General features: G+C 38.7%; 1 protein-coding gene across 3 annotated transcripts in view; it reads right to left on the bottom strand.

Moving 5' to 3' along the window:
* Positions 1–12,177, bottom strand: part of CTNND2 (catenin delta 2) — a 394,794-nt gene that overhangs the window by 249,211 nt on the left and 133,406 nt on the right. For all 3 annotated transcript variants that reach the window (XM_082752927.1, XM_082752928.1, XM_082752929.1), the window contains one exon: positions 4,668–4,862. In XM_082752927.1, coding sequence (XP_082609053.1) covers positions 4,668–4,862 — 195 coding nt within the window. The remainder of the gene's footprint in view (positions 1–4,667; positions 4,863–12,177) is intronic.

The following is a 12,177-nucleotide window of genomic DNA, read 5'->3' as shown; positions in this document are numbered from 1 at the left end:
AGGACCAGCCTACCACGGATAACTCTTCCCTCTGAAAAGCACCCCCTCCGACTCGCCACATCAACACCACAGCACTCTCCTGACTGCAGCCTCCCTCTACACAAGAAACCCAGCTGACAAGGAGCCCTGTTTCTGTTTGGCACTTGCTATCACAAATTTCACAGGCCTCTTCTCTTTGATCAGCATCCTCCACCACGGCACCCAGGAGGCAGAACAGCTTGTGGAGCCACAGCTTTTAACAAAAGACAGCTTCGGGCTGGTAGAGGCACTGAGATCCAGCATGAACAAGCTCGGGGAGGCCTGATCTGAAGGAGAAGAGGCCAGAGGAGAAGCTGTAGGGCAGCCTAGCAGCTGCCGGAGCACACAGGGACAGGCAGCTTCAGAAGCAGTAGCAAGAAGTGCTGCAGGAGTGTCCCTGCCGCACACGCGCTCCCTGACAGATAAACCACACGTGGTAAATCCCTCACTTCCTGTGCCAAGCCAGTCTTCAAAGGCAATGCAAATTTTGACTGCTTATCCTTCCACTGTTTGACTTCATTTGCAACAGATGTTTTGTTTTGCAGTCCCCTTTTTAACTTCAGCTATGCCGCACCTGTTCAACCACAGAGCCTACTCTCTCCTCCCACGATTTCCTCCCACTTCCCTGAAAAGCACAGACTGGTGCTCCAACTGCCTTACACACCCTGTCTTTTTCGAGAGGTACCTGTACTTCTGGTCTGAGCACCCAGCACTCAATACTAACACCAGCTGACTGCAGGACCATTCAAAGCTGCTGGATTTCCCATGATGAGAGCTGGGCCACTGGGTATTCCCCACAGTGACCCTCAGGGGCCAGGGGCAGAGACAGTCTGTGCACCCTGAGACAGTACTTCAGCTTTCTTCAAGGGTGTCAAGGCTCCTGGGAACCAGGGAGATGCATGTCCTTCACAGGGCTGAGGAGGACAGGTTCGTTCCTCCAGTGTAATTGTCGGTCCTTCCTTCCTGCTTAAGTGGGGTTGAGGACAAAGATACTCACCTATAGCCTCTAAAACCAAGAAACACTCTTCAGAGCTTGAGCACTGTGCAAGTTTTTAGCTCTTACACATCCACAGTTCACCAGTACCTCCCTTGCTTTTAACAAGAATCACTTTTTTCAACTGATAATGCTCCAAGCCCAATTTGTGGAAGGTCCGGAGTAAGCACAGATGCCCCCAATTACAACCAATCCCTCACAGTATACTGGGAACCCCTCTCTTCCAAAGCTTTTCATAATTTTATCCAGCAATCACACCCTTTTATAGAAGAAGGTTTGTTTTCATTGGACCCTTGATTAAAGAGGCAAGTGTCTCTATAAGCGTGCACAGCGCTGTCAGCTTCCAAAGGGTGACAGCAACTGACCTCACAAATATACCACTGTCATAGCCACATTCCTGTACTGTAGGTCAACACCAACAGTCCAGAACCTGAGGAAAATTGCTTTCTCTTCAAGGAAGTTACAGAAGCCCCAGACTTGCAAGACAGCATGATTTTACAAGCTTAGACTTGTTTCATGTTTAACTTGAGTTAAATTCCAATAATTGAGTTAAATAGGACTAAATCCCTTGTCCTAACTTCTGATTTGACAAACTAAGCAAACTTGCAAAAGAATGCCTATTCTGTGACCCATTCTGACTGTAAGGAAATCTATCTATTAGTAATAGCACTCTTCAAATTCCAGTGGTGCTCATGTAAGCATCCCATCAAATAAGCTTGTCTCTACTTCTTGTTAGCTCATGGTTTAAATGAGTAAAGCAAGGTCTTTAGATTTGTAAGGAAAATAAGTGACATACCTGTCTTGACATAAATTATTAGTGTTATTAGGCTGAGTTGCAAATACAAGTTATGTTCCTATTCAGTAAGTAAATTATTTTGATATTCACATGTTGGAGTAGTCCCTCCAATTACATCTTTTGTGGATTCACGTTTCAAAACCAGAATTCACATTTATTGCTAGTTTTAGTGCAGAAGTTTAGGCTGTTTACATTTTATAAGACAGAAGTCACTACCCTTTGAAGACCGAAAGTGATTGTTTAGTAAAAGCTATGAACCAAAGAAGCCTATGCAGCTACTGCTGTTAAATTTGAAGGATTATTTTTAGCTGAGACACCATGACAGGAACACACCCAGTCATAATTTAAGCTTCAAAGTGATGAAGAAGTCATTCTGCCCCTACCTGAAATTATGCTGGAAAAGACTATGTTCTGCAAGGTCCTATTATTTATTATTATTACTATATTATTATTATACCTCCTGCAATACTTAGCCTTTATTGCAGAACTATGGTTATGCATTTCATTCATTAGTGAAATACATGAAAAATACAAAAGTATACACACAAGCAAAAATACAGTGAGTACATAGTACATTTTTGTGAAATTCATAAAGTGAATTTCATATACCCCACAGAGAAATCTTAAGAGTTCTGTTCACTGATTGTTGCTTCACCTAGAGGATGAGAAACTGATCAAGGCTTTATCCTTAGTTCTGTAAACATTCCTGAATGTAGTAACTACTTCAGAGCTCACAAAAGAGAGGTGATGTCTTTTTTTTTTAAAAAAAAAAAAAAAAAGCATTTCCATTCTGAGTCAGAAATGTGAAAGCTTCAAATTCAGTAGGAGCTCTCTTTTCAAAAAAAAAAAAAAAAAAAAAAAAAAAAGAAGCATAAGTAGATGGCTTCCAAGTATAATTAGCATAATTTTGATTTCTGATGTGTAATGTCAGCTGAAGAGAAGAAAAATCAGACATTGTCCAAAGTCTTTCAACTAATTTTGCATTCTCTTTTCTGCATGAAGCAGAAGGAGTATGTTCCTACAGGCACTTGTGGTAGAGGCAGGAGACTGAGAGCTCAACAAGAAGGAGCCCAAGACTCCCTCTGAGTATTGACTGCTCTTCAAGCTGGTTGTGCAAAAAGACTGACAGCATCCATCTACACCAAGCAATACACCGTATAGCTTGGCATGTATCTAGCTTTCTTTGATGCCCTGATGATAGGGGCAGAGGGGACAAGTGAGGGAGGATCAGTGCAATGCAGAGCTGGACTGATGGAGCAGTCTGTCAGAATGAGCCAAGAGTAATGTTCAAGTCTGTATCCCAAAGACAACAAAAATGAAAATCACCTTCACAGGGCCCATTTCTGCTATCCACATCAGCATCTTCGTGCAACTCTTCCCCTTTCCTTCTGAAAATCCATCTTCACGTATTACCCACAACATCCTGTGTACCAGTTGCATTCCCTATACTTGTGATTTATGTTCATAGGGTTTCCTTACTTATGGAGGTGCTCTGAAGATAACAGCCACAGGACAGCCTGTTACTTCAGGCTTCTGCAAGCAAAACAAGAAACCCTCTTCAGGGCATGATTGGGAAAGCGTGCTTAGTATAAGAAATAGAAGGTCACATGTGGAATGTGAGGATCAAAGCTCAGTATGAACATTGCTTCACTCACTATCACTGCCTCTGCTGCTCTGTGATTTAGACAGATGTCTTATCCCAGTCACGGGAAGGACAGTCACCTTTCTTCATATAAACATACAAAAATGACTATGCAAAACATACACTATGTTAGTTTCTTCCAATGGAAGGACGTGGTGTTCTTCAGAAAGTATGAAGTTGTTACAGGTATTTAAATTCTGTGAGTGACATCTTTTTTAGTTAAGTATTTTCACTTATACACTCAACACTCAAAACTTTCATAAAGCAGTAGAAATCTCAGCCATGCAAAACTACCAGCTTTTCCTTTGGAGGAAAGATTTTAAAAAAGAAAATTAAGTTTTATAAGAAAAACTCTCTTGCTTCAAAAAGTACATGTAACCTTTTCTTGATGAAAACGAGAGTAATTTGAGAATGGACAGAATCTTCCCTATTTGATCAATGCAGCAAAGATAAGACACCAGAAATACTTGCAATTCCTAAGGCAAGTTCTTTCCACATCTGCTTTAGGCTATTTTGGCTGTTGAATTTATATACTCTAATTATTTTGTGCATTAAATACCAGAAATATCCCTGTTGATTTGTGATCTATTTGCGGGTTCCAAAACAGCTGCACTTCACTTGGTTGAGAGGACATTCTGTGAGGAGGACTTGTACACCAATGCACTTCATGGACAATCATTCCTATTTACAGATAAATCAAGTGATGCTAACAGCTCTTCTCTGTGACATAGTTCAAGTTTGTGTCTGTACCTATACCTAGGAGTACCTTTGTAGGAGAGAAGAAGATCATTTACATATTATTCATCTCAAATCCAAATAAACAGTCCTTCAGTTTCATGAGGAAAGAACTTCATAGTCTCTTTACAACACGCAGAATATCTTTGCAAGCAAAAAAAAAAATAAAATCCTAGCATTTTCTTCAGAGATGACAGATTTCTCTTGTATAAAGTACACAAGATTAATAAAAACACTCTCCTTGTAAGTAAACTCCCTCCCTAGATTAGCTTAACCTACTGTATACATAACACAGCATTAAGCATTTCTACATTTCGTGTATACCTTTAGGGTTCTGCTGATAGCTGCATCTGCGTAAAGTATTTTGTTTGACTGGCATGCACACAATGTGTGTTGTTAAGCACATCAGAAAGAGAAGAAATAGTACTAAAGAGTAAGACAGAACTCATAAAAAGACAATCATGCAAGTTACATTCACCTACCTGTACTAGTGCGATATGTGCCTGTGTGTGCTGGTTGCAGAGGGTCCCCCTGACTCTGGCTGAGACTCCTCATAGGGGGCTTCTGATAAACTCTGTCTTCGTAAATAGGATCTATATGATGTTCTGGAGACTGTAGTGCCCTTAACTCGGAGCCAAGGTGGCTGTGCTGGCTGCTGTAAGATGCCCGAGACCCAGCTGCAAGAGACATTTAAGAGATGTTTAGGAGATAGGGGGAAAAAAAAGTAGCAAATGCAGAATGTGACTTTATGAAAATTTTACTTGAAGGTAGCAATTAAACAACACCACTCCCTTTTCCCCCCAAAAAAAAGTTTTCAACATACAAAGCAGCAGCGTGCAATGGCAGCAGCAGCTCTGGTTGCTTTAGTCGCATCATCCAGCTGCCTGTTATCTACTCCAAAACCTAATTTTTTTTCAAGGGAACTATGGATATTGGAGAGAGAGAGAGGGATTACGAAAGACCGCTAAAAAAGTCCTACACAGTTATATGGGCAGGAGGAGCTGTTCCTAATCCATGAATGTTTCAGTCCAAAGGCAACCACAGAAGAATCAGGAATGGGGGAGAAGAGAAAGAGTTGGAACTAGCTTTGAGTGTTATGTCCATACCTCAATATCTACAAATGAAATAAAAGCTAATGAGCTGATGTAGTTGTATGAAGGCTGATCTTTTTGCTGATTCACTGGAAGTACAATAAAATGGTTGAGCCTTATCAGCATTCTGTCCTCAACTGTTTAAAACAATTGTATTTCTAAGACTCTACAACTTAAATCCTCTGAGGATGAATAAACTAAACACACCATATGGAAAAAATATTGCAAGGATACGATGCCTTTTTTTCCCCCCTCTCTCTAATAACAAGATCGACTGGAATTGAATTAAAATATTTTGTTTTTCAACTATTAGAAATAGTTGAAAAATAGTATTTTCTATCATGACGTTAAAAAAGAGACTTGTATAGCTGTGATTAGTCTTGTCACTTGCATCGTTTTGTCATATTAGGAACACAGGCACTTCAGTTCCGCGGTCAGCTTTCAGGATTCCCAAGGATAGTCATGGGGAAGGCATACAAACATTACACATTTTGAAGGGAAGAAGTAGGAAACTAAGCAAGCAACACCTGACAAAGGTGGGTCTACTCCACAACATGGTAGCATGCTATTTAAATATTTAGAAAAGCAATCAGAGATACAACTACCACATCCCTTTCTGATAATCCTATGAGATTAAAATCCTGGATGCAGGCTTCTACCAGCTCATCTTGTGCTGTTCACAGACAAGTTATATAGGCGTGCCTACTGGAAGTCTCTACCACATTCATTGCATTGACAGCGGTTTCATTACATAAACACTAAATATTTCTAAAACACAAAGCAAAGTGATGTGTGATATCAACGCAGGATAGAAATGAGAAGGACACACAAAATTATTTAAACCTTAATATAAATTGTCTGGAGGAAAAGAATAATTTCTTCTATTTCCTTCTCTCTAATCAGCATGTGCCATATTCAGGATTTATTGCAAAGTTTTCCACATAGATGCATGTTTTAAGTGGAATATCTTATTTGCATATTTTTCCCTTCAAACATTTTTCAGACTGAGTTGCCATTAGCACGCTACTGCAACTAATTCTGTTGTTGCCCTTACTGGAAAACCTGCCAAGAACCTGAACAACATATTTTACCTAGAACGACTGCAATTATCCAGGAAGTTGATATTATTCTTAAAGAATTAAATTCTCTCTGGTCCACATTTTCAAATGTTCTTTAACCCTTGCACATTTGTGACCGATACTCAGAAAAGCTCTGCCAAAGTCTAGCAACCCACAGAGTACCCTAAAATACAGCCAATTATCATAACGCCCAAATTTTTGCATGAGCTGCTTTCACTGTGCACTTGGTTCAATCTGTATTTAGGGAAAATATATAGGGAAAAAAATGAGGGCAATATTTCAGAGGTTCAACAGTGCATCAGCAAGCCAGGCTTGCTGCAGAATAATTATATCTCCTTCTATAGGTACGACTTTTGTCCATTTAAAAATGGACAATCTCTTTGAAGCAATAGGTTTCCTTATAATCTTGCTTACAGCAAACTGAAAGATTTTTTTCCCATTGATTTTTGTGGCAGTATAACCCAAATATTAACTTGCTGTCACACATTATGCTATGTTTATAGCTCTGGTGAGGTGAGCTTATTTCAGCTTCTTCCATACTCTTACCGACAGTCCCGAATCTGCAACTGCTAAATGCTGGTCTATTTAAAAATCCACCACAGCAGTTTATTTGCATACTGCACATACTACTAGGACTAGAACATCGTTGTACTAAACAGTAAACATATGTATAACCAGAGACACTTCTTGCCCAGAACACATTACAGTTCAAGCAAACAAGACAAGGACAAACAGTACAGGAAAACCCACGTAACTTGCACAGTCTCCCTATTACATTTCAGGAAGGCAAAGATTTCAACAGATAATTAAAATACTTTCATTTCAGAAACATAAACACTCAGATCTCCAACATTAAGGCTATCAGAACATGAGCCATACCACTATTTTTCTCTTTGTACCCGTTTCAGTAACAGTCCTGTAATACACTTTATCTTGTCGCACAAACTTGGAGATTGTTCCTTAGACATCCAGCTTAGCAGCTTCGAAGTTGATACGACTTACTGTGCACGTTTCTTTGAGTAATTTTTGTGTTAAACATTTGTTAATTCACAGGGAATGGTAAAATAAAACTACTCTAAGTAAATAAGCACTTTTTAAAACAAGTCCCTTGAACACAATTAGTTTCAGGCAGAAACTGATACTTTTCTACAGGGCTCACTAAGCAATTTTAATACAATTTCCAAATAATCAGACATCAGTACTTAAACACAAGATACTAGCACCCTTAAAAGTTCTTAAATTTTGTTTAAAGCAATATATAAAAAGATAGAACACCACAATCATTTTAAACGTTTCTATTAACTTGCTATTTCTAAAGCCGGAATAGCTATTTCTGCTTTCAATTAAAATGCCTTTTCTCTTGCTCTGTCAATTCTTACACATTAATTTATTCAAGTCTAAACTTAGGAGCAACAGATTTTATTGCACATTTATTTAAATATTAAAATGACTAACCAACAACCATAGGGAGAGAGGAGACAGTTGTGTCTGTTGCTGGTGCTGTATCACACCTGATAAAGATCACATAGATAACTTTCTGAAAAGCTAACGTGCAATTACAATTGAAATCAACAGAAGACTTTTTTATTATTATTATTAAAGAAAAAAGCGTGTGTGAGATGGATTTCAGACAGCTGCATCCTACCTACAGTGAGCCCCTCTCTGCCATGTCCTGCTGCTACTATGGAGGGCATTGGAAAGATGGTTAAGATAATTGATCAAAACCAAGACCGTGAACTTGGAGAATTGATGCCACTGAGAAAGGGACAGGCATAACGTGCCTCCTGCCAGCACCTGGGTTAGTAGCAAACAGCTACATCCTTTACTGCCTGAAGCTATGAGTGGATCTGCACAGTTTGCTTCAAAACATCTTGCATTTGTGTAGTCTACAGCTCACAGAGGTCCAGAAAAGCAACAAGGTCAGAATAGGAAAGCAGAAATCAATATACTACAAGGAAGTAATAAACACTGGATTACCAAGGCCCATTAGCATTCTCATGTCCAAGGAGGCTCATCGCAGTCAGAAGTTGCTTCCCGAAACCTAAAGCTGTCAGGAAGGCATTGCTCACCCCAAACTGCGCTTGCCCAAACCCTCCTTTCACCAGGCACCATCCTTTCACCCCACCACTCTGGGTTTCTTGAAACCAAAGCAGAGATGTTCACCGAGCCCACATGCACCTCTGCAGATGATGCACAAGAATCATCGCCCTCCCTGGCCAGCCCACCCCAAACAGCAACACCATTTTGCCCTCGGGAGGGTACAAGGCACTGAGCCAGTTCAAAACAGGTCTATGTATAAGTCCAAAGACAACTCATTATTACATCTACAGTTCTGCAAGCTGTTAATTACAGATGAGGCATTTAGCACGAGAGTAGACACAATTCTTACGATCATGGTTCTGAAGTGTTTTAGTTTCCTCCCTTCAAGATTAAAAAACAAAATAGAAGCACTGAGAAGAAGAAAACTATTACTTGAGGGCTGCATAAAACACAATTAATTCCTTAAATAGTCCAATCTTTCGTCTGAAAAAAAAAAAAAAAAAAAAGACTAAAAAGACTGAGTAAATATTTAATTGCAATGCGGGAGATCCATCACAACGGAAAGTATGGAGAAGACTCAATGGCTCTAAGAAAAGCTGCAAGATAAAACAGAAACAAAGCAGACAAGTCTTAAAAAAAAAAAAAAAAAAAAAAACCAGGGTATATACATATATATATTTTTTTTTTAAACAGAAATTGATTAACCATGAGAATGGAAAAGAGTCTTCTCTGCTTTCTGAACTCTTCAAAATAAGACTGACACTAAGTGGGATGCCTCTAGTGTTTTCCACAAGTTTTACTGAATGAAGATATCACATTCCCAGAAGTTTTGCTCTCTTCCAAGGGTGGCAATAGAAAGAAGCTAGGAGAAGTGCAATCCTATCTACTGGACCAAAGAGAATTTCCACCCTTTATCCTTTAAAAAAAATAATAAATAAATAAAAATACCCCTACTAGATGAAGATTGCCATGTTGTTCAGTAATATGGGGATATGGTTGTTTTCCAGGATTTTTTTTTTCTTTTTTTTGACAAAAATCTCACTTTCCACTAGAAGAAAATATTATAATCAGGTAAGTGTAACGTGAGAGAGATACACAAAATAATCCCTAATTGCTTATTCAGAGTCTGTGCAAGCCGTCATGGAAATAAATACAATAGACACATTTAAATGACACTGTTAATCTGACAGTTTAGATCAATACAGTAAACCACCACACTGGCAGCATTTTTCATTTTAATAAGCTAGGGCCATTAAAACTATTCAAATTAATGGATACACAGACATGTATATATGCATTAATAAACCCTGAACAGTTTTTATTTGTGCCACTTGTGACAGCCTGCACAACGAGTCACCCTGCCTTGCTAGAGCCCTATGAATTCGTGATACTCTGAACATCTCCAAGAGCAAAGCACACAGCGCTGCCCTCCTCACCAGGCTTTCAGAGCTCTTTAGAATTATGAAATATGCAAGCAACCAGCTCAACCTGAAGAAAACCATCCAGATTTGACAAGATAAAATATTCAGCCCCTCATTTTCAAATCTGCCAAAACAGTCTTCAATGGTAGTGTTAAGCACTTTCCTTATACATGTAATCCAGGAACATCACTAATGAGATATGAGCTGAGGGTGAAGCTCAATATCCATTATATTACAAGAAAGAACACTTATCAGCAACGTGTTTACATCATTTAATCTAACATGGTCACAACCCCACTCATTTCAACACATTTTCTCTCTGGCTACTTCAGGCTCTGAGTACCAAACTCGGATTTTGAACACACTACAAGGCAAAGCACTCAGGAGATTTGATTTCTTAACAAAGAGGATTGACCATCCACAATTGCCTGTATAGATTTTTCATTTCAAATGTAATGACAACATCGCTCATTTAATTTGCAATGAGTTTTTCTTAGATTACAAGTGAAAAAATACACAATAAAATCACCCATACAACGGTAACATTGCAACGAGCTCATCCTTGAGATAGAAATGAGACTGCAGGCACAGAAACTACAGGAGAAGAAACGCAGCATTTTTTGTGGCTTTGGCATGCCACATGCTTTGCAGAAGACAGAAAGAAGTGAAGTGAGGTATGGCTTCATTCAGAAAAAGCAACATGTGAGAAAGAGGATATAAACAGAGATTTCTGCTCTGAACTCATAAGTAAGAAGACCTATTTTATAGACACTAAACTGGTCTAGGTTACGCGTAAAGAAGCTGATGTGAAGCCAGGTGCAAAATTAGAGAGAACCGAGGGGATAGGAGAGGAAAGAAATCATACATTTGTAACTGGAATTTTGCTATAAACACTGACCTTTTTCCTCCAGAAACATATGTAAAAACCTCTCCAGAGCACTTGTCTGATAACATGCATCTTCTCCTTATACCATCGGAAAAGGATAGTACAGCTTACAACAAACGTTACTGTATCTACATCAAGAAATACACTCAGAAACCAGGTCTATGCCAGTACTGAGTGACGAAAAGCAAGGTACAGAAGAAAACTAATCTAACCCAAGTGCTGAAAGTGAATACAAATCATCAGGATGTGACAGATGGTTACATTAACCAGTAAGACAGGACAGGCCATATGGCAGAACCAGCTAATGCATACCTTGGGTGCATCGGTTTGTGCCCCCGGCATACCAATAATCTGCGCTAACCAGAACCAAAATAGACTCTGGAGCGAGCTCCTTTTAATTTGAGTTTAGCTTTCTCTCATCTGGTTAGGTATTATGCACACATTCTCTGTATGTTGATTTGGGTCTCAAGTTTTTGTTTGGTTGTTTTTTACCCAAATGTTGAAATAAAGATTAACGAGCAGAAGTTCAGAAGTAAACTAATATTTGTCCTTACGCTCTTCTTCCATTCTCCTTACATGACTCTGTTCGTGACTCAGGCATATTCATATAAATAAAGAAGGAAATAATACCATCACTGAATTGATCGATTACATATGATGCCTTTCAATTCACGTCAAACACTGGGTGTCCACAAATAACATGGATGTGTTACTCTTGCATCCACAGCTCATACTATTTTTTTGTGTGATGATCTCTCATGTGCTAAAACACAAAAGCCATGAAAATTGAAAGACATACTTGCTTCACTTTTTGGTCTCTTAGACTGCTTTTCCTCATGCTTTCTATTTAAAAGATTAAACTGTAATATGATGAATGGTCTGAGGTGCTTCTTGTAAACTATCTTTGCACCACCAAACCTATTAGCAGTTTCACTGCCGGGATATTGTCGCATTCAGCAGCATGGTTCACACCCTGGAATTTCCCAGACACAATTTGTCCATTATCCAGATTAAGGGTCTTAGGAAAGTCTCCTCAAGAGAGATTGTCTTTGGCTGCTTAAAGGACACCGCAAAACCAGTCCGTGACCTAGGGTTAGTGCTTTTCCCATCACTGCTAAAAATAAAGAAAGGTAGCAAGAAAAAAAAAATATACTTTTAAGTGTAGTAAAATAAGCTATAAAGTAATGTGATATGTTTACTATGTCTTATAAGAAATCTCAGCATAATTTTTATCCCACTTAAACTAGTTTTTAAACCAAATGTTGAAGCTAATTACATTTTAAAGTGCATTTAACAGATAAACAAATATTTTCTTAATTTTTAATTCTTACTTTTTAGTCATGCAATGTGCTTTTGCTGCCAAGTTATTGTTATCAATAGTCATATAAAAAGCCAATAACTATAAATTTGCTTTAAATTCTACACTACTATAAATCTAGGTGAAAACAAAAACACGTATGTTTCCTCACAAGCAT

Source organism: Aythya marila (assembly GCF_965140915.1).
Source record: "Aythya marila genome assembly, chromosome: 2".
NCBI lineage: Eukaryota > Metazoa > Chordata > Aves > Anseriformes > Anatidae > Aythya > Aythya marila.
The sequence above is the reverse complement of the archived record's forward strand: the minus strand, read 5'-3'. Positions and strand labels throughout refer to the sequence as shown.